This window comes from Maniola hyperantus, chromosome 8, assembly GCF_902806685.2.
Source record: "Maniola hyperantus chromosome 8, iAphHyp1.2, whole genome shotgun sequence".
NCBI lineage: Eukaryota > Metazoa > Arthropoda > Insecta > Lepidoptera > Nymphalidae > Maniola > Maniola hyperantus.
In genome coordinates this window covers 12,558,582-12,583,357 of record NC_048543.1, presented here as the reverse complement: position 1 = coordinate 12,583,357, position 24,776 = coordinate 12,558,582, and the positions used below count along the sequence as shown (strand labels likewise).

Below are 24,776 nucleotides of genomic sequence, written 5' to 3'. Positions count from 1 at the left end.
GTATATATGTTATAAGTAAAAAAATATGTTGGTCTGTCTGTAGCTATGCATTAGCTTAAACTTATTCAGTTTATTCGCCTTAAAACACACATCCTAGACTTAGGTTGTATACTCGGAAATATGTGTACGACCCCAGAAGGCGAATTTATTCCTAGGTATTACAGTACGCAGCCAAAAGTGATGAACATCGATCTTTAGAAGGAGACAGCACATTTGAAGAGCACTGTCTCGGTCGTTGAAACCAACAAAGCGTCATATGGGTATGAGTGACAGAGACAACGCTCTACAAAAATGAAGTGTCATTCTAAAAGCCGATGTTCATCACTTTCGGCCGCGTACTGTACCTACCTATTATTGTATCGGATTATGTACACCCTAATATGGCTGTTAGGGTGGTAAAGCCAAAAAATCGACCAAGTTAGGTAAGCGCTTCGAGAGTACACTGTGATTTTTTTTTTCGGTTAGAAAAGCCGGGTCATTAGTATGTTGAAGAAGTAGATCTTGTGTTCTGTGATATTTCTTAGAATTTATTATACCACGCAGTGATATAAATACCACTGTATTTTATTACAGCATCGAATAAGATATTAGTATAAAAAGAAGAATATAAAGTAGCGCGACTCGTATATTAAAGCAAGCGTTAGTAAAATGATAAATGACTTAAACACAAATAGCAATAATTTAACAATCAATGGGAACAGTCTACAACTTGCAATTTCTATTCTTAATTACGTGCTCGATATAAATGAAATACAGCCTTCATAACGAAGTACCAGTGATAATTCAAATAGGGTATAAATCTAAAAAGTTGCTCCAACTCAATTAATACTGTTAACACTCTTATTTAGTGAATTAAAACAAAACTATTAGGAAATTTTTGATAATAATAATGCATAAAATTAAGCTTTAGGTGCCAATTGATAATATTTATAAGATAGAATACTTTAAAATATTAAGCTGGTTTAGTGCTTAAACCATTTAATTAGTTTGTTTAATCCTACAATAATATTATTCTAATACAATTCGCATTACTAAATTTAAAATGTTGATCAGAAAATGTTGAATTTAATAATATTATTTCAAGAATGCGTCTTATTTTCTTCAAAATTGGAATGAAATCTAATTAGTAAGTTAATTGATTGAAACATGGTATTAATAAATTAAAAGAGTTATTCAAAAAAGCTGTTTTATTTAAAATATCACCAATTTTCAACGAATAAATTAGACAAGCGACATTTAAGATTTATTTAATAATTGTTTAGGCGTATGATTCATTCAAATTCTCATAGAGTCAAAAGATAACATTTAAATAATATCACGTTTTAATAATAATTAAAATAATGAGAGGATCAGAATTTATAATTTGCAAATTCTAATAATGGCCACGTGTGTTGAAGTTGATAGATGATTATTAATTTTAATACTGCCAGTTTTTTCCTCTTAATAATTCAGAAATTCATATTTTATTTGAAATAACTTTTCAAGAATTATTATTTCATTACTCAATTCTTGAACTATAATTTTCCAGTGTATTAAATTAGACGGTTAGACGGAAGATAATTGGATGAAAAAAGGTTAGAAAGTAAAGACTCTTAATTTTATTATGATTATTAATATTGTGGCTACTTCTGTTATAAATAGATACAATATCTTTAAACTAAATTGACAGATCTAAATCTAATTCTATTCTTTTTCACAGGGAGCATTACGCAAGGGATGGCAATAAGTAATAATAATAATAAGGGCCTGTTTCACAACCTCCAGATAAACGTTATCTAAGGAATAAATTTGACTTAATGACAGTTTTTGTATAGGACATCTGCCAAAATGTCAAATTTATCCGTTAGATAAAGTTTATCTGGAGATTGTGATACAGACCCTAAGTACATTAAGACCTGTCATTTTAGTTTGGAGATTGTGTACAATACAGGAGAATTAGCCACATTTGATATGTTCTAATAACCATTCATAGGTACTACAGTAAACATAATTATTTTGAGACAAATTACATTATATATTATCGAAAATCACCCGGAAATTGAGTTTTTTCTCAAGCATCAATAAAAATGTAATCTCTGTTAAACTAAAGGGCAAAGGAAATGAGTATACCTCATCGTTTACTAATTTGCATCAAACTGCAATAACATGATTTTAAATATGTCCACAAAAAATGCAAATTTAGATTAACTAAACAAGTTATTTAGGTGACTCATAGATTTCCTTAATTTTTGTTGTCTAGAATGAATTTATAGATCACAGAATCCTACTAATATTATAAATGCAACGGTGTTTATGATTATTGGTTTGTCCTTCAATTAAACATGCGTTGGTAACAGAGCAAGGATCGATGCGTTTTTTTAAGGATAGTTCTGGATAGTGACGTGATATGTCACTTTTTAAGTATATCGGAAAATTAAAGAGTTCCCAAATCCCACGGGATTTTTATACTTAAATTAAAAAAATAAAATTTTATAGCGGACGAAGTCGTAGGCATTGGTCTAATTAACTCGTACCTACCTTTTTTTTTTTTTTTTTTTTTTTTTAATTACCAACATAGAGAATGTTTATCAAATCCAATTTAGACACAGCAAAAAACCACGAAGGTTTAAAAAGTGTGTCATTCCGTCTACTTCTTAATACATAATAATAATAATAGTGTTTCTATAAACAATATAAATTGTTTATAGAAACTCTCATTACATTACATTTCATACAAAAATGGGGATCATTACAATTTGTTAATATAATAGGATTTTAGCGTATATTTTAAATTAAATCTAGTTAGTTCATTTCTAAATTTATTATCTAAAGTATTTATTAGGCGAGGGATCATGTATGCACTGGTGCGCTCACCGTATTTGTTTTTTGAAGGTACGGTTATTAATTTGTTTTGCGTAACTTTGCGCGTCTGCATTTTGTTTTGAACTGCATTTTGGATGTCTAAATGAAAAAATTGTTCCTTCAGAAGTGTAAATTGGACCTTGTCGTGAATATTAATAACCTTGCAAAATTTAAATATAAGATTTTCATTTGTTTTTGCTTTAAGTTTGATATTTAAAGGTACAATAGCTTTTAAAATCCTTAGTTGCAACTGATAAATGTGCTGTAGGTGTGACTTGTCCGTTCGGCCATAGCTGCTCAACCCATAAGCTATTATGGAGTCGGCAAGAGCATTGTACAGCATCATTTTGACTTTATAATTTAACCGCTTTCTAATTATAAATAAGTTTGCCAAGAATGCTCTGAGTTTATCACACACATGCTTTATATGTTCGTGCCAGTTGAATTTGTGATCTATTATTAATCCTAAGTATTTATGCGAACTAACTATTTCAATAGTGGGACAGTTACAGTTACATTGAGGTTGATGCAAACAATTATGATTATGGGCAATGAGTTTATAATACAATATAAATATAAGCTTATACTGAACCAGGTTTTTTGTTTCTTAAAAAAATGTAAGCTTTTTTTTTAATAAAGACTAAGTAGTAGGTATAAGTTAAAATATCTTGATGTAGATTTAAATCGGGAGCACTTGTCTAGAATCTTGATAATTTAGTATGATTTAGTATATCTAATAATGGTTAGATTTGCTCATAGTTAACTTGAGTAAGTTACGACGATCAGTATCCATATTAATCAGTACCAACCCATATTATAAATGCGAAAGTGTGTTTGTTTGTTGGTTTGTTGGTTTATTGGTTTGTTGGTTTGTTGGTTCATTGGTTTATTGGTTTGTCCTTCAATCACGTTGCAACGGACCAACGGATCGACGTGATTTTTTGCATGGGTACCTATTGTTAAATACATGGAGAGTGACATAGGCTACTTTTTATCCCGGGAAATCAATGAGTTTCCACGGGATTTTTAAAAACCTAAATCCACGCGTACGAAGTCGCGGGCATCAGCTAGTAGCTAATAATTTTATTATTAACTAAGCTTATTAATACTAACAATATATTCACTCTACGCTTAATAGGTAGATAATATTATATCTATATTCGTACTATTTACCTACTAGAATTACTCAATTTTGCTTGGCAATGTAATTTATAGATAGTTATTTTGACAGTAGCTTACTTACTTAGCGGATTGGTTTATATGAATTTGCACGCAGCTTTATGGATTCAACAATGTTTCCCCTTTACCTTTATTATCAAACAATTTCAACACATTATTGTTCAATTTATTTTCTATTTATAAATACATTATTATTGATGAAATAGTCATATTCTAGGTTAAATCTGTCTCTTTCCTGGTTTTTAATTTATCTATCCTTGATTTTAATAAGAGAGCTAGAGCTAGCTATGTTGTCCCTACTACCAATGTTCTATGGTTACATTCCTAATAAAATTTCCGTAGCACTTTGAGAATCCATAGCACATACCTAAATCCATAGGTAATACTTAATACGTAAGTACCATAAATCAATGCGAAAGTATGTCCGCTGTTTGTCACCTTTTCACGGACCATCCGCTAAACCGATTTTGGTGATATTCGGTAGGAAGGTAAGTACAAAAATATCTTGTATCTTGAAGATGGATAGCATAGATAACAGAAGTAATAGACGACTATTTATTTTACAAAGTGACATGATACAGTAACAATAAACACGAGCAGGAAAATCGATTTCCCAAAACAGTGTAGGGTGTTAGTTATCGCTTCCCATATTATAAATGTAAAAGTGTGTTTGTTTATTGGTTTGTTGGTTCTTCCTTCAATCACGCCGCAACGAAGCAACAGATTGATTTTGTGTGTTGTTGTGAGTGACATAGCCTACTTTTATTCCGGAAAATCAAACAGTTCCCACGGGATTTTTAAAAACCTAAATCCACGCGGGCGAAGCGAGCTAGTCAAAAAATATAAAAACAATACAAAAAAATAAAATAATAAAAATAAAAAAACATACAGACGAATTGAGAACCTCATCTTTTTTTTGAGGTCGGTTAAAAAACAAGTTAGACAGCTAGGTAGGTATACCTAGGTAATTCAGAATAATGAATAACGATCAATAACAAATACTTAATATATTGAAGAACTGCCTGATTACATTGAATCACTTAGCAGTGAATAACAAATTGACATAAACAAAAATCTTATAGCATTCTGATTAGCATTAATTATGTACATTATATTTATATGTTTGATGTGTAAATATTAGATATTTATTATAAGACACGCGTCTTAGATATTAATCTTAGAAAATAGATATATCTACCTATTGTGTTAACATAATTAATATTATTTTTAAATAACACAACACCTAGGTAGGTATATTAAAAGCTCTTCAGGTAGGAGAAACATTTTATTGATAACTTGTCGTAAGTATCCTAAGATAAGTAAGATAATTACCTATAGGTATTTACATAGGTACCTACTCATACTTAGGTAAAACATTACCATACCATACCTACCCATACATTACATAGGTAACTTATAGTTGCTTTATATAAATAGTAAAATAATTACTGAAATATTAAATGGAAGTTTTTAGTGAAAATTGTATTTGACCAAGCTTTCAGAAAAAAGTTGTTTCTTAATATTTATGTCCATGTTCTTATCAATTATTGTGTAATTGATAAACTGCGATAACAGCTGTAATCAAATATCAATTAAAATTAGTACTCACATCATGATCTGGCACATACGAATAAACATGTAGCTTGTCGATCCTTATCGTCCCTTGGAAGGGGTAGAGCAGCGCACCCCTCTGAATCTCCACGGACGTCCAAACGCTCACCGAAGCCTCCCTACCCCTAGCACCCCCTGGCCTTAAAGCCAGGCTCAATTCCTGAGGAATAAGTACCAGAGTCTCCATCTCATATGCACATAACAGTTCCTTCAGTTGTTATCACTTTAAAGTTCAATATAAGTTATTAACACAGTTCAAAGTCACTTAACAATTAACCAACGTACGAATATTATGTCCAACGACCAATACCTTCCATCACGATTAACGAGGGTTAACTTGGTATCGATTATCCGATCCGAATGATCGATGATTTTTAAAACTTAAAATCTGAGACGAAAAATTCGTCCGTGAATTTTTCGGGTAAGGTTTATTGATCCCGTCCTAATATTGTTCGATAGGGCAATACTGTAAAGGGTGCTTTACGCAGGATGCGCGCGCGTTCTTCTCTCAGCGAACACTGAAGGAAGCGCTAACATTGACCTTAGGCACGGCCGTGATCGCGTTTACAGTTCATTTTTTGTTCGATAAAAAGGAGAGGAGTAAGGCCCTACAAAGATCTTTCACACCTCCGTTGTTTCATTTTCAATCTTATTTATTTACTCTCAAGGGTGTTTAAATGTGAATGGATAAGTTTGTAAGAAGTAGTAAGGTGCTCCCCTCCTAAGGCGGCACCTGCATGCGCGCGCGCCGCCCGTCAGAGAGCCGTAGAGCCTCGGACCGTACACCTGATTCAAAACGTATAAACTTGGTAAAATGCTACCTGTTACAGTTTTTTTTTATTTTAACATCTGCTAGGCTTTTTAGACGTGACGTTTTAATTGAGGCTCTGCTTTTTAGATTTGAATGGCAGGTTTGGTAGTTTTTTTTTCAACAGACAGTGGTAGATCAGCGGGCTGTTTTTACAAATTTTCGGGTAAAGAAAATAAAATTGGTTCCAGAAAAAATAACTTCAACTTAAGACATGTTATTTTAATTGGATGGCCAGTTTTTTAACATGGATAGAAAGTTCCAGTAGGTCCTAAGTATTATTATAAAAATAAAAATCTTCGCAAAATATTATGTCGATTGACTTTGGAATCATCTCTTCTTGAAAGGGTTTGACTGACATGAGTACCTAGGTACCAAAACAAGAGTTTCTAAACAAGTGCGTTTCAATCTCAATAGCCTCAATAGCTCAACCGGTAAAGGAGTGGACTGAAAACCGAAAGGTCGACGGTTCAAACCCCGCCCGTTGCACTATTGTCGTACCTACCTACTCCTAGCACAAGCTTGACGCTTAGTTGGAGAGGTAAAGGGAATATTAGTCATTAACCATGGCCTAATATTCTTTAAAAAAAAAAAATCTAAACATCATCAACGCTATCTTGCATAAAAAAGGAATGGCTATTCCCCCAATTTCCCCTGAAATCTTCGTGTCGTTTTATCAATGATCACTTGATTTTTAGAATCCTCTAGTAAACAAGGAACCCTTATTGTAGTATATCTGTTCATCTGTCTGTCCGTCTATGTGTTTCTTAAAAGGACTTTCTAAAAAACTACCTTTGACTACCTATATGTAGTTATGTAATGAGCCCCAAAGTGGCCAGTTTTACGTAAGTTCCTGAAAGGCCGGCAACGCATTAGTGGTTCCTCTGGTCATGCAAATGTTTATGTTTATTTGTATAATGACAAATCTAGAATAGTAGAACCTTGATAGCCTAGTGGTTAGGACATCTGCCTCCTATTCAGGAGGTTGGGGGTTTGATCACGGGCACGCACCTCTAGCTTTTCGGAGTTTTGTGTGTCTTATGAAATTAAATAGGTATCAGGTGAACTAAAACATCGTGAGGAAACCAGCATTTATGAGACCTGAGAGTTCTCCATAATGTTCTCAAACGTGTGTGAAGTTCGCACTTGGCCAGCGTGGTTGACTATTGCGGATGTTTTTATTAGTTTCCATTTAGTTTCACAATATTACCTATAGGTACCTAAATTGCATAATTATAACCTAGAATCATTGTGACTTAAACTTAGATTTAATGAAAAACCGCAAGTTCTAGAAGTGTAAAATCCTATGTTTAGTTACCAGGGATGAAACAGCAACAAAATGCTCCATAAAGCATACGTGTAAACTATATAATAAAATGGGTCACGGTTCTATAGAAATTCTGTCATTGTCCTTTGCACTCGGGACTTCTGGTAGAGATTCATCCTAACTAACCACTAGGCCATAACATATTAATACATGTTACGTACTTAATACACATTATAGGGACATATACGAACATTAATATAGAACTTGTGGGATTGCGGTTAACGCCAGGTGTGTGTGGGTCATCGACATTTTCTGTAGCACTTATAATCTAATCATGTCAATGGAAAATAAACTTTACTACTAGAGGAATAAGGTTTATTCTCCATTGGTTGGTTTGGACGTCAAATGTAAAGACCAAGTTGATGCAGGACATCGATTATAATATTGATTTTAATTTTAATGCACATTTCCTTATGAAATTAGTTTTTAATTACAATTACATGTGGATTAAATAACTGTTGGTGTGATAACGTAGCTTATCCATACTAATAAGTATTATAAATGCGAAAGTACGTGTCTGTCTGCTGGTCTGTCTGTCTATCTGCTAGTTTTTCACGGCCCAACCATTCAACCGATTTTGATGAAATTTGGACATAGGCTACTTTTTATCCCGGAAATTTAAAGAGTTCCTACGGGATTTCAAAAAACCTAAATTCACGCGTACGAAATCGCGGGCATCAGCTAGTCTAATAATATTTAGCTTATGCCCGCAACTTCGTCCGCGTGGACTACCAAAACCCTATTTCTTTCTTCAATCCTTTCTTAGCGGATGTAAAGTATACCTACGTCATAATAGCTATCTGATTCTGCATGCCTTTCAGCCTGATCCATCCAGTAGCTTGAGCTGTGCGTTGATAGATCAGTCAGTCAGTCCTACGTTTCCTACCTAAGTACTTAAAAGTCCCGCAAATTGCTATTGCGCTAGAACCATGTCTCATTAACATCAAAATGACGCCATTTTGACGTCCGCCGAAATAAAAATATACCTACCATCAGCTCGAAACTTCAGTCTAGTGCTAACGTCACCAAAATGGCGGCCACGCGCATTAGCAATTTAAGGTACTTACACCTAAACATTTCATGTCAAAAAGGCTTATCTTCTACCTAGTGATCAAAGTAGTGCTAGCTGTACCTACAGGTAGGTCTCTCTTTAGGTCGATTTCGTAAAACCTGCATCAATGATTACCTATTACAATCTCAATTGTTCTGATTCGCTGAATCTTTTGATTCTTGTTGCAACAGTGCATTGTAGCCAATGGTGAGCGAGCGTCAACCAATCAGAGGTGCTTGCGATCGTGACATTGTAGCTGTCATTCTACCGCAATCGAGCAGCTGGTACAGAGTTCATTAAACTAAGGGCGCGGTCTCACCTGGCGTTTGTTTTGCGACTTATTGGCCTGGCCTGGCCCAATATTACCTAGGTAGATACCAGTTTAGTTGTTTTATTTTATGACAACAGCTTATCGTGAGTTTGCACCAAAAATAATTGAACATAATATTAACAGAATCAAGAACGGGAGCATCAAAGAGGGGGAGGGAGGAACAGAAATGGCTGAAAACGGCAAGCGGCGCAAGTAATCTCTTATCGAGTAGTACATTTTTGTTCCGTTTGCCGTGGAGACCCTGGGGCCAATGGAATCTTAGTGCTAAATTTTTTTACGAGACATTAAACCGCGATTAGTAACCTACCTAATAGCCTCATCTGGTGACTTTTTGACTAAATATGCATTCAATGCTGCTATTAGGTAACTTATCGGCAGATTACAGATAGGTATGTACTATATAGTTTTTATTTCTTTCGGCCGTTAGTACCTAAATGATGCAAGATTAGCCAGTGACTTCCAATCATCCGCAAATAAAACTCCCAGTGAGACGTAAAAGTAACGTAAAAGTAAAATATGCTTTATTGTACACCAAAACAAAAATAATAGACATATGGCAAAGATAGCATGTACAGGCGGCCTTATCGCTAAAATAGCGATCTCTTCCAGGCAACCTTAGGGTAGAGGATATTATAAAAATTAAAGAAAGCGGAAGGGGTGTACTAATTATATAAAGTAAATAGACATAATATACGTATATCTATATATATAAATAAAAATACAACAGTAAATAAGAGAGGAATAGACGACAGATAAGTGGAATAAAAAGTAAAAATAAATAAATAAACACATTAAATGGAGGATAAATAAAATAGCTTTAATTTTGTTTTAAAAATTGATAGTGATTGAGACTGCTTAATATCCAAGGGGAGAGAGTTCCATAGCAGTATAGCGGTAGCAGTTAATGATTTAGCACCTAACCTTATTAAAATTCCAATTTAGCAACTAAGAAAGTAAGTAGGCAAGAATATAGAGTGTAGTCTATTTTCAAGTAAGTACCAATAAATTGTATAGAATATGGGCTCAAGCCTCAAAATAATAGCTGTTTGATTAGAGATTGTGTATTAACTGTTGTGTTCGACCCATTATAATAGAGTGAGGATTAATATTAGATTACTTACTATCTTATTATGGACTAAGAGCCAGCGCGTGCCATACCTTCGATATTTTATAAAAGCTGAAATTTTCTCTGCGTACCTACCTATTGTCCCCAACATAGGTAGGAACTATCAGCGACTACGCAAGCAACCCCCTGCCAGACACCCTTAAAGTTTAAGGGCGTCTGGTGGGGGGTTGCCATCAGTGGCGTGCACAGAGTTTGAAGCCAGGCTAAGCATTAGTAAGATAGGCCTTAGATACACCTTATAGAGACCTGCTGAATGGCAGGTCATAAAGAAAAATGAGCACTGGTCATTTCAATTAGGGTAAGCAGTAGGTACTTTTATGCCTCTATGAATTGCACGCCACTGGTTGCCATGACACTAAGGGATGAGATCTTAAAGCGCACTCTGACTTTGCTTATAGGTACTTAAGACAGAGTTAAAACGAGACAGATGTAAGTACTTACCTACCTAGGTATACCTAATCTATATCTCTCACATAAATTGGTCTCGTTTTAACTCAATGTTGTTTGAGCAAAGTCAAAGTGAGCTCTGTAGAGCTCAACCTAAGTGTCTAGGAATGCATGACGTGAAAAATTGTTTTTGTACCTAAATGATTAAGCTGTTGGTAAACCAAATAAAGATTTAAAGAATTAATTGTAAGTAATAGATAGACCTACCTTACTATTCAGAAGAAATCATTAAAAAATTAGACTTTTTAGTACCTACTTTGGCGTAATATTTTTGATCTCCCAAAGCCACCATGATCCAAACTTCTTAGTCGCTGATCGTTCCTCCCTGTGTTGGGGACAATACGCAGAGAAACTTTCAGCTTTTATAAAATAACGAAGGTCTAGCACACGCTGGCTCTCTCTCTATTAGGCTAAGTGGTGACTGGTGAGTACTATAATAATTTAGGTAAGTAAGTACCTAGGTACCTAAATGTTTAATAATTTCTAATTCCTAATAAAATCTAAAACCTAATACCTACCTACCTAGTTATGAATTTTCATTAAATGGGTAGGTAAGTAGGTATTGGCAGATTTTTTAGTTAGATAAAAAAATACCTAGGCTGGTAAGCGGTAGCTAAAGTGTTGCAGGTAATTGCCAAGTGGCCTTCTATTCGAGGAGTTCAGGGTTCGATCCCAGGCTGTCGTAATTTTTTGGACCTGTGCCTAAGTATACCTACTTAGTATAGTATAGTATACCTACCTAGTAAGTATTAATATCACTTGCTTCATCATGAGGGAACCTACATGCCTCAGAGCTCATCATAATGTTCTCAACCAAACCGGACTTGGCCAGCCTGATGGACAGCCTAAACCCTTTTCATTATGAGAGGAGACCCGTACTCAGTAGTGAGCCGGGTGATGGGTTGAACTGGGCATCTTTCCCGCAGTCTTACTAGGCAGGTATAACTAGCCATCACACTGAGTCACCCTGGTTGAGACGGTCCAACATGCTTCTTTGAGATCTCTGTAGAATATTGTTTATATTCTGGTTAAATGTTTAAAGCTTAGGTACCTAAGTAGGTAATTATCTACACTAATATTATAAAGAGGAAAACTTTGTTTGTTTGTTTGTTTGTTTGTTTGTTTGTTTGTACTGAATAGGCTCAAAAACTACTGGACCGATTTTAAAAATTCTTTCACCATTCGAAAGCTACATTATCCACGAGTAACATAGGCTATATTTTATTTTGGAAAAAAATAGGGTTCCGTAAGATATTTGGGTTTTTTCGGACACAAGGTGTAAAAAATCAACCAGAAAAGTTACTTATTTTGCGTACGCTGCCTTAACTATAAAAGATAGAACCATAAAATGTTCTAATTAATTGTAGATCTTATAAATATCTACAAAAAAGTCCGCGACACACTATACCCATCTATGTCGAGTGAGGCACAGCAACCATTTTTTTATTTAAAAATCTTGAATTTTTTTTGGACTACATTTAAACGCGTTTATTTTACTCATGCTATTAATCCTTATCAAAATAAATGATTTCATCACTAAGAACAGTTTATGGAGATAATATTTGGTCTTTGAATGATTAAAATTGGACGTTTGGTTTTGAAGTTATGGCGAAATTAAAATATTACGATTTCTGCTGCACGGCCCGTTGTCTACACTAATATTATAAAGAGGAAAACTTTGTTTGTTTTATTATATAAAGAGGTAATGTCGTTAAGTTTGTTTGTAGGGGGTAATCTTTAGAACTACTGAACCGATTTTAAAAATTCTTTCACCAGTAGAAAGCTACATTATTCCTGAGTGACATAGGCTATACGGGATCTTTAAAAACCTAAATCTACGCGGGCGAAGCCGCGGGGATCAGCTAGTTACAAATAAAAATAATTAAGTAACTACTTGGGGAAGTTTGCTATGATAGGACTACTCAACTTTACGCCTTAAAATTAAATTTACCTAACTTTGAGAGATAAAATAAAACCAGTTCATATGTTACCCTACTTCAAATAAAGTTTATCATTCACAAACGTATCGAATAACAAACCAAATCACAGTTTTTCGAGATATAGGTACCTACTTACTTATCAATAAAACTGTTTCTTTAACCTTCCTTAACGTTACCTTCTTTGGACCATGGTCGCCTAGATTGGACCTTTAGGTTGCCATCAATGGACTTCGACAAATTTGACTAGTGTCGAGGCGACCCATGATAAACTAGTTATTACCAGTATTAAACATGCGAAAGTGTGTTTGTTTGTTAGTTTGTTGTTTTGTCTTTCAATCACGTCGCAACGGTGCAATGGATTGACCTGATTTTTTGCAAGGGTATAGATAAAGACCTGGAGAGTGACATAGACTAAGTACTTTTTATCGCAGAAAATCAAAGAGTTTCCACGGGATTTTTAAAAAACCTAATTCCACGCGAATGAAATCGCGGGCATCAGTTAGTAATATATACCTAAGTAACTTAGTAGTTTAGGAATTAGAAGCTGCAACATACAACTTTGTTTTTTAATAAGCAAACGTGCAGGCAGGTCACCTGATGTTAAGTGATTACCGCCGCCCATAAACATTTGCATTACCAGAGGAACCACCTAATTCCTGTATAACCGCCTCATAATTTTTTTTGGTTCCAACTCCTCATTCCTGATTTAGCAAGGGTTATTGCACTCGTAAGCCGTGGGAATTCATGAACTGTAAGAGGTGAATTGTTGTAGTAAATCCCTTCATTATAAACTCAAATTATCAAATCCTCAAACCTGATATTGCAAAAGATACTTTACTCCTACATCGTGGGGTTGCACAAACTATTTATTGTGAATTCATATTAAAAGTACCTACCTACCAACTACAGAGTTCATGATTAAGCTCTCAGTCACAACTAACTGAAACAACAAAGAATAAATGAAAACTTTCTTTAAAGGTTGCCATGATTGGACCGGTCCAAAGATGGAAACAAATAACGGTCTATTCAAGGCAACTAACAACTTAATACAAAAAAATGTTATAAAAAATGGAACAATATTAGTCCAATAGGTATTTTAATTACCTATTCAAGAATAGACATTCTAATATTTTAATTTATTTCACTCAGTTGAACGGAATAGGTACAACAGTTTTCAGTACTTAGGTGACGTAATTTTTACATCCCGGGGATCGAAAACACACTTGCGCGTAGGTACCTAATTACTCATTGCTGAGTGCAACTGAGGTTCCAGTGTGGTGCTGGGGGGCTACATGACAATGCCTCGGCACGTAAGCAATGTACTCTGGTGTGCTCAGTTTTTAAAATGTGGTGGTCCAATGAAAGTGCTGGTCCAATGATCGCAACCTTCCCTTAACCCTTTCAAGTTATCCCGCTTCAATCAAACTTCATCATCACTTACCATCAGGTGAGATCGCAGTCAAGGGTGTTGTATCTACCTATCTAACTTATGAGAATTAAAAAAATCCACTCTGATCAACCAGATGAGCAAAGTGGAGCACCAAACGCTCACAACACAAACCGTTGAGAAAAGATGGCATCGCTGCATTCCTCTCACGACAAGAAAGAAAGTACCACGGACAGATTTATATTATTATGTATTGTTTAAAAAAATCTTACCATAAATCACGTGGCCGGAGCTTAAGGGGCGTGGCGCAGGCGTGGCTCCGCTCGCGCCGCCCGCCCCGCGCGTGCCTTACCGTGCGTTTCCGATACGATTGGTCGAATTACACCTTATTGTTGACTTTACGGCCGAAACTTTTTGAACAAACGAGGTAATACGGCGTGAAATGTGTATCTACTTATTAATGTTTTAGAGCCTCGATAGCTCAACGGTTAAAGGAGCGGACTGAAAACCGAAAGGTGGCCGGTTCGAATCCCACCCGTTGCACTATTGTCGTACCTACTCCTAGCACAAGCTTTACGCTTAGTTGGAGGGGAAAGGGGAATATTAGGGAATAATAATTTAAAAAAAAAAAAAAAATGTTTCAGTTCGCCTGGTAGTTTTTCCGGCAAATTCCTATTGAAATTGATCTTGAATTTAAATTCCTTCAACTGTAGGTAGGTACTTACCTACCTCCTGTTATTCGAAAGCACATGTACCTACCTAAGTATGTAAAAGTTTATCTTATCGAATTACAGGTTAATGTTTAGGTACTTTACGACCGAAACTTTTTGAACAAACGAGGTACTTAGGTAGATACTTACTTATTACGGCGTGAAATGTTTGTACCTAGGTAGGGAGGTGTGCCCAAAGTGGACACAGCAGGCAAAGCGGTCACTTGTTAAGTATTTTTCGATTATTTGAAATAATAGCGCGACATTGCCTCTTTTGTAGCAAAAAAATCCCCCGTCTCACGCTGGGCAATCATTCGGTAGTGGTGGGAACGATAGCGTGCATATACTCACCTACAATTACCTACCTAGTGACGAAAATACCTATATTTTTTACCAGTTTTGATAAATAAATGCAAGATGGAAAATCAAAAATGGAAGATCACACGTGGAAGTCAAACGCATCTGTTCTGCAAGACGACCTGCGGGGACTGAAGTGTGTGGTGCCTAAGTGGCGTGCACAGGGTTTGAAGCCAGGGTAGGCACTAGTTAAGTAGGAGCCTGTTCACTGCAGGTCATAATGGAAAAGTCAAAGTCAAAGTCAAATGATTGATTCAAAATAGGTACTTAATAAATTACTCGTATTGATGGTCTGGTATGGTGTTACATTTGTAAGATATAGTGGTGATAATTAATACGCAAACTTAAAACTAAAGCTACGAGGGTTCCAAACGCGCCCAGGTCTGAGAAGAGCCCACAACAAACTCAGCCGGGTATTCTTTTTATCATCACCACTTTACAAAATTATTGAAACTTATTAGAACTATCACAAAGTCGTTAAGCAACTCATTCCCAAGCTTGCTTACCTATCATTTAAATAATCCTTTACATTGTAATACGATTTTTCAATTAGGTAGTTTACGTTTTATGAAAACTTTGAACTTGTTGAAAATATGCATTAAGCTATTTTAACTGGGGTAAGCAGTGCATTTATGCCTCTATGACCTGCACGCCACTGTGCCTAAGCTACTTATCTAATTATTTATACTTAAACTATTAATTGTTGCGATTTTGGGAAGTTAGGTTTTGAAAGTGTGGCATCTACCTACTTATCCCACTGTGGTATCTAAGTATCCGTACTTTATCCTAGTCCACGCGGACGAAGTCGTAAAGTTCTTAGTGGGAGGTTTTGGCTTTGATTCCCGGAAGGGGCAATTTGGACTTTTATAATTTCTAAATTTTCTCTGGTTTAGTCTGGTGGGAGGCTTCGGCCGTGGCTAGTTACCACCCTACCGGCAAAGCCGTGCCACCAAGCGATTTAGCGTTTCCGGTAGGTACGATGCCGTATAGAAAGGGGTAGGTAGGAATCTACCTATGGGTTTAATAAAAACTGCCATACTTAGGTAGGTACTTACTTACCCCTTCGAAGTTATCCTGCTTCCGTCTTAGACTGCATCATCTCTTACCACAAGGATTGCAGTTAAGGGCTTACCTACTTGTAATCTAGGTAGGTATCTGAATAAAAAATCTATCGCACTAATTGCATAGTCATCTAATCATAGATATCAAAGAAATGATAAAAAAATCGATTTTATCAACAGATAAGGCTATCTACAAGCAGGTACTTTGTGATTGTGGGATAACTATCATTTTTAGAACTAGACATTTTTAATTAAGTTTTGGCGTTTTTGTTAAAAATCATTAACATACCTAAGTACCTAATGGTACCTACTTAATGTTTTATCAATTCAATAGATACGTACTTACCTACTTAGATAAGAATACCTAAGTACTTAGGTACAACCCACAAAGGAAACAATGAAGCCTTTTGAAACAAGAAAGCGAACCTAGGGATCGGTGCTAAGCCGAGTAATAACCTACTTAGCCATAGTTAATTTACGTTTTTTAAAAATACAAATAGCGAGCAAACGAGCAGGCGGGTCACCTAATGTTAAGTGATTACCTACCGCCGCCTATGAACATTTGCAGCACATAGGTACCTATCTACCTATTGCTCAGTTTTCTCTCTGCATTGTAGGTCCTTCCCCTGATGAGGGTTCTGACTCTTTTCTATTGATCACAGAGTGGCAGGAGTTTTTTTTGGGGTAATAATGCGGTGGGCTCACAAGTCACAGTTCCCTCATCAGAATTACACGTATTATACCTTTTTTTTTTTTTTTTTTTCCGCTGGTAAAAATGCTATTAGGCATGCCGCGCAAGGGCGGGTATGTGGGACTCACTCGCGGTTTTTTTTAACCGCCATCAGCATACCCACTAAAAACCCAGCGGTGCCGTCCGCGTCAAGTATAAGACGTCTCAGGATCCCGGATATCGGATGCGACTGAGACGTCCTGGCGTTGGGCCGGCACAAGTTTACTCCCAATGCCTAGGGCAGGAGAAGGTGAGCATACTGTCTCCTTCTCCTCCCCTGTCTTCTTCTGCGGAGCGGGTGGGCGTCGGCGTCCAGCTCTCGTTCCCGCTCCGCGGCCTCCTTCAGTGATATGACAGTTTCACAGAAGGAGGCCATTACGCCCCAGCTGGTCTCACTACTGATCATCTCGTCTATTGCATTTGAAAGTGAGAGACTTCCTCTGAGGGTCGACAACAGGATGTGCCGCTGAGGTCCCCATGCCGCACACTCTACCAAAGTGTGATATGCCGTATCTTCTGGTGCACCACACTCGTGGCAGGCCGGCGTCTCCTCCCGTCTCGCAATCTGATGCAGGTACTTACCAAAACAGCCATGCCCCGTAAGCACCTGCACCAGCCGGTACGTCAGCACTCCATGTTGCCTTTTAAGCCATCGCTCAAGGTATGGCCGGATCGCTTCAACCGACCAGGTACCGGCGGCAGGCGTCTCTAAGTCCTGCTTCCATCTATGGATCAGAGCTGCACTAGCCAGGGCTCTTATACACGTATTATACCTACAGGATTGGTAGAAAAGTAATAATCGGGACCAACGGTAAAACGCGCTATACGAGACACGGAGGGAACGGTAACGCCATTGTGAGACCGTCAAAGTGAGTCACCCATTCAGCTACCTACCTACCTGTCAACCTCAGTCAACGTTACTTACCCAATTCAATCAATGATATTAGGTAAAGTCCTTTTCATGAAAGAAGTCCCGCGGTGATTTTTGGAACTATGATATCGGCGGACTATGTTGGCGGTGATTGTCGGCCATGTTGTCGTTCGTCGATGTTATTAAGTTCGTTACTTAGTTTTGGTAGATTTTTGTGAGTTTTTAACTAGCTTAGTGCATTTTAAAGATTGTTTACAATGCCATTAAGTATGTCACGCGATTACCTACAGCGCTGCGTCTGGGGGACTTCTTTCATGAAAAGGACTTTATGTGCAGTTGCAAGTAGTCCGCCGTCACTCAATCCTTGCCAAAAACAGGTTTGTAAAGTCCAGTGAATTCTTTTGCCCTGATTTCCCTTATTTCCCTTAAAGGTAGGTACCTACCCTACGCACTAATGACTCATTAAAGATAATTGCATTTTTATTTTTTATCAATTTTCATAATTTAATCAGACACAAGTCTGAATACAAGGATGTAGTAAGTAGGTACTTAAATACTTAATCTGATTGCTATAAATAGAAATTAGTAATTATGATAAATGTTTTACAGAGAAATAAAAGCCCTTTGTTATTTTTTAACTGCAGGTATCCTGTATTTTACTCTCTGTAATAGAATAGAATAGAATAGAATGTTTTTTTATTCATGTAAACTTTTTACAAGTACTTATGAATAGTCAGGTAGTTTTAATTTACCACTGGTTCGGAATGCCGTTCCTACCGAGAATCTTGTTAACAATTGCAATAGACATAAATCAATACTCATAGATCCATCCTCAATTTATTAATTATCCTCTAAGCCTTAACATCAAAGTCAAAGTCAAAGTCAAATGATTTATTCCAAATAGGTAATAAATTACTCGTATTGATAGTCTGGTATGGTGTTACATTTGTAAGATATACTTAGTGGTGATAATTATTACGCAAACTTAAAACTAAAGCTACGAGAGTTCCAAACGCGCCCAGGTCTGAGAAGAGCCCACAACAAACTCAGCCGAGTATTCTTTTTACTATCACCACTTTACAAAATTATTGAAACTTATTAGAACTATCACAAAGTCGTTAAGCAACTCATTCCCAAGCTTGCTTATCATTTAAATAATTCTTTACATTGTACTTAATAGGATTTTTCAATTAGTTTACGTTTTATGAAAACTTTGAACTTGTTGAGAGACATCTCCAATATGTCTTCTGGAAGCTTATTATAGAAACGCATGGAATTACGAGCATATGAATTGCTAACTTTACTGAGCCTAGAGGCGGGCATTACAAGTTTATTTTTATTTCTAGTATTTCTATTATGACAGTCACTTTTTTTTTTTTAATTTATTTATGTTTTTATGTACGTACATCATGTTCTCTAATCTGTTACTTACCAGCCTTTAGAACACGATCAAATAAACAAACATTTCCGAGTGAGATATTCATAAGTGACATCATCTGGTATTAGTTTCCAGTATTGTAATGATCCTACATAGGATGGACGTTAAGCAGCTTAATCGGATTTTATCCTGTGACGGGTACATTTGGCCACGAATATATCTACTTAGGTATTATCATAGACTTATATTAGGTATATTACTTCGTAAGGACAGGGCCATTGAACAAGCAAAATGGCACCGACTCATTGGTCCTAAAATGTTCATTTAGCACCCTCAATGCAACCTCAGTGAGGTCTGGATTTCAAATGGGTCGTTCATTAGGTACGTAGTATCTAAGAGGTGGCGCTGATTTATTTGGTTCCAAAACCGTGAAAAATTTTGTTCACTTGGGCATATCTTGTCATTTATATCGATGGGTTTTATCTAAAAAGTTGAGCTAAAAGACGTGTCCATAATCTTATCGTTTACTGGATTATCAAACATCTGTTTTATTAGTTTTGTTTGCGTATATTTCTACAAGATATAATGCTACAGATGCCCCATGTAAAGTAATTAACCTTCAGTTAGGTAGAAATAGTTCAGAATCATATAGGAAATACCTAGTAGGTACCTACTTGCATGATTCACTCCCCTGAGAATTTCTAAAACTCCTGCTCTATTCCTCGGCTAGGTATACTTAGGTAGTGTAGTAGTGGGTAGGTAGTAGACATGTGTCCGCTATAGCTTAACTTAACTGAAAACCGCTGCCGTGCCTATAGCGTACCGTAGCGTTATTGTCGTAGCTAACAACGGTTATTAGCTATCATCTATGACGAACCACCTGACAACGCAACACTGCCAACTGGCAACTGATAATGCATTGTTTGGTTTTTTTGGTAACTAGAAACGCAATAATTATGCCTTCTCTTTCTTTCTTTCACTGAAAGCTGAGAAGGAGCGGTTATTGACTACCGGCTTAGTAACTAAGAACTTGGTAAACCAAAGCCGACCTTATCTCTATTACGCTAAAGCTTAACTGTACAAGTACTTGTCCATTACAATCTGGTCTATCAATCTTAATACAGTTAGCCTTAGAGTAATAGAGATAAGGTCCTCTTTGGTTTATCAATCTTCGTGAAATGTTTTTGGTTAACTGGACTGTGGCAAACTATTCGTGCAGGCGTTCACTATAGTTTGACCTATGTCAATGATCAAATTAAACTTTGCTGCTATGAACTTAAAGTTGTGATTACTTCACGATATTCATGAAAGTAAAATTGGTTTTATTTTAATGAATATGCGCGCGCTAGCTATACTGACGGTATTGATACGGCAGTTAGCTTAGTTACTACTACGGAAACCGCTGTGCGTTGCGCATATTAAATTAGTTGAAACACAACTCTGATACCGATATTCGGCAATGGTTATCAATATCGGTATTGAAACTAAATAACTGTTGATTAACCGTTGCCATAAATAGCCAATAACGCCCATCTTTAGTAGGTAGGACAGAGAATACTCTGTGCTACCTACCCACATTATAAAAGAGGCCTCTCTCTACAAAACTGTGAATTTGTGGTCACATCACAAAAAAAATTAAATGTGTTCATGAACAAATATCTAATTAGTAGGTAGGTATTTTTAATTTCCAAAGTTATCTACCTACCAAGTGGGGTATCACGTGTACCTAAGGGCTTTAAGTACCTGTTAATTCTAAAACAGATTTTTATTTATTTACATGCATACCTTATAGTTTTTGATTTATCGTGCAAATGTCCCCCCTCGTTGTAGGTACGGAACCCTCGTTGAGCGAGTATTAAAAGCAATGATGTGATCATGAAAGGAGGATCAATTTTGATCAAACGAATCGATCTTTGAACAGGATATAATCAATAAAATCTTATCGTTAATAAAGTTGCTGAATTTAAAGGATTAAAATAAATATTAATCACTCAAGTCAAAATAATAAAATCTTATCTATTTTTTTTCAATGAGGTAAGTATTCCTACCTAATCCTCATTTTTAGGCACCTACCTAGGACAAAATATCATCGGATGGGTATATATTTTATCTAAAACTAGCTGCCCCGGCTAACGTCGTACCTACCGCCTACTTAACTGTCGATTCTTTTTCAGGATTTTTTTAAAAAAAATCTCTTCGTAAGAACCATCCTCGTCCTTCAAGAAATATTATGAAAAAAGAATTGGCGAAATCGGTTCAGCTGTTCTCGAGATTTGCGATCAGCAACACATTCAGCGATTCATTTTTATAGTCAAAGATATCTGATGCCAACTACTTTACTTATTGTAAGGCAAGACTACATATTCTCTACATCCTCGGATATGATATTCGATGTTTTGACTTCGAATGACTAACAGAATATGATCACGACATTACGTCCACAGTTTATTCTGATATTACTTTCATCACAGAGAGAATCAGTAAGAAATAAAGTATTTAGTAGACGTGTAACGAACAAACACTTGAACACCTTTGTGATACTACGTACCAGATGGTAGTATCAGTAGATACCTGTCCTGATGAAATTGACATCAGTATTTATTAGTGTGACGGGTTTCGCTCGTTAGCTGCGGTTCTGACTCCTTAACACGTCCAATAGTCTGTGCTGCCGTGAAATGCAAATCTTTGCAAGGCTGCCGCTACACTAAGGGAATCGCTACCTAGGTATAGGTACCTACTACCTATTAGTTTATCAGTCGAGTCGCAGGGAGCCGCTGGATTCAGGCGGCGCAAGACCGTGGCGTGTGGAAGCCCCTACTAGAGACCTATGTCCAGCAGTGGACGTCCATTGGTTGATGATGATGATGACTACCTACTATACCGACTCTTCTCTGGCGTCGGGTATCAAGTAGATACCTGAAACGAATGCTTTTTTCAATAGTAGAGAGCGCTGTCTCTTAAGATTTTCCTATAAAAAAAACCGGCCAAGTGTGAGTCAGGCTCGCGCAATGAGGGTTCCGTACTACAGTCGTATTTTTTCGACATTTTGCACGATAATTCAAAAACTATGCATGCATAAAAATAAATAAAATCTGTTTAGAAACTACAGTGAAGACCTTTCATATGATACACACTTGATATAGTCACTCAATTCGAAAGTTGAAAATACTAATCATTAGTTCATGACCACAATTTAATTTTTTGTGTGTGATCTAACCCTAAATTCACGGTTTTCAGATTTTTCCCCAGCTATAATAGCTAGGTACTACCTGCCAATATTTCATGATTCTAGGTCAACGGGAAGTACCCTGTAAGTTTCTTGACAGACAGACAGACAGACAGACAACAAAGTGATCCTATAAGCGTTCCGTTTTTCCTTTTGAGGTACGGAACCCTAAAATGATCGACAGTACCTACATAGTTTTAAAAGAACAGGATGTCGACGTGATAGTAAATATTTATAGAAGAGGTAGATATTAGCCACTTAATACATGGATAAGATTAAATTTTATACATAGGTACAGGGTGTAATAATTAGACCGCTAGCAAAACAATGACAGGTACTGATTATTACTAATAAGACACCTACTTACTATAAATAAACTAGTTAAATAAATAAAACTTTTTTTTTAAAGTTCGCAATGTATTGCAAATAAAACATCTGACTGACGCTAGAGGCCAACGAACGATGCGTAAACAAATGCTGTGTGGTCAATGCCGCGTCGTAGGTGGGGCATTAACCCGAGTTTGTAAGCTATACATTGCGGGTTTGAAAAATACTAAATCATAAGCTACAAGTATAAGGCAATTGGTTATTGGTATTAGATTGTAATAAGGTAGTAGGTACCTATTAAAATAGCGTTAAGTTTTTGCTAGCCTTTACACCCTGTATTTTATACCTAATCAATCTACCTAATGACTTTCTGAATTAGTTATCATAGGATTTTAATAATAATAAGTTAACAACTAGTTTACCGATTAGTTATGAACTTATCAATGACACAAGAATCTACTTTTACCAAATAAAAATTTCATGTCCGATTCTTATCCACGTGGAATTTTCGAGTTGTTTTTTAAACTACTTAGGTAGGTATGGTATAACCAGGGTATAACAAGGGTATAACCTACTTTGCTGGTTTGTTGGTTTATCCTTCAAACACGCCGCAACGGTAGCAACCGATCGGCGTCATTTTTTACATGGTTTTTAGTTAGTAGGTAGTAGTTTTAGATCAGTACCCGTAGTATAAGATTTTACGTCTCACCAAACGTTGCTAGATTCGAGAGTCGAAACACAATAACATCAAAGTAAAATGGACCTAAAGAGCCTTGAATTGAAGTCAAATATTCAATGCCACTGATTTTAATTTCGCAATGTTTCCGCTTGGAGCGCTGGCTGTAGAAGTGTAGACAACTTGAGCTTTAAAACAAGGCATTTAAGATCCAGTTTACTGTAACGCGGAAGTATTTCGACTCTCGAATTTGGTTTGGTTTGGTGAGACTCAAAATCTTATACTACGGGTACTGGAGAGTGACATAGACTATTTTTTTCCCGGAAAATCAAAGAGTTCCTACGGGATTTTTAAAAACTATATCCACACGAACGAATTCGCGGGCATCAGCTAGTACACTATAAAAGTAAGTACCTACGTATCGTTTCATTATACCGTATCGGTTGTTACTTTGAGAAGGTGCGCATAGTTAATTATGTAGCCTGTAGGTAGGTATTATTATTATTTACTAGATGATGCCCGCGACTTCGTACACGTGGATTTGAGCTTTTAAAAATCCCGTGGGAACTCTTTGATTTTCCGGGATAAAAAGGTAGCCTATGTCCTTCCCCGGGATGTAAGCTGTCGCTGTACCAAATTTCGTCACAATCGGTTGAACGGATGACCCGTGAAAGGCTAGCAGACAGATAGACAGACAGACAGGACACGACACACTTTCGCATTTATATTATCAGTATGGAAGTATGGATTATGTTCTCTTCCTTGGTCTATGGTTCTTCTTCTTCTTCTTCGCTCTGGGCCGGTTTTCCGCACTTAAACGTTTCCGTCTGTTTGTGCGTGCATTGCCCCCTCCCCGCTGAAGTCTTCACTCCAGCCATCCAAGCTCACTCCAGAAGCCGAGTAGACCGCCCAGGTTGCGAGGGCTTCATGGAATGAGGTCGGGGAACCCAAATGACGTTCGCGTTGTTCTGCTACGCCCCGTGCACTCTAGGACCACGTGCGTCGGTGTTTCGTTGACCTCATGCAAGCCCTGCACAAAGGACTGTCGGTGACACCTATAACGAAAAGGTGTTTGTTTAGTGGGCTATGCCCTGTTATGAGTCCCACCACCTTCCTAAGTTTACCTCTGTCCAGGCGGAGTAGTTTGTTAGTTTGCCGTTTGTCTATGTTGGGTCTTATGGCTTGCGCAAATTGCCATAAATATCAACTTCAGACTAGACTACTTGTTTCGTGCTTGACTAGCATTGGTTTGTAATATGACAGCGGACCACCCCGTGTCCATCATCCACAGGTCCTCTTAGAGAGCAGAGCTTGCGGGAAAAGCGATTCCGTTTTCACGTTTCCCATCCTCACTGTCTCCGGCATGCTTCCCCATGGACGCGGGTCTACTGC

The 24,776-nt window shown here is 36.7% G+C and overlaps 1 protein-coding gene across 1 annotated transcript in view; it reads right to left on the bottom strand.

Annotated features, from left to right (window-relative positions):
• Nucleotides 1–6,149, bottom strand: part of LOC117984407 (uncharacterized) — a 111,082-nt gene extending 104,933 nt beyond the window's left edge. The window contains exon 1 of the mRNA XM_034971030.2: nt 5,630–6,149. Within this exon, the coding sequence (XP_034826921.1) occupies nt 5,630–5,818 (189 nt within the window). The 5' untranslated portion in view covers nt 5,819–6,149. The remainder of the gene's footprint in view (nt 1–5,629) is intronic.
• Nucleotides 6,150–24,776: the final 18,627 nt, after the last annotated feature.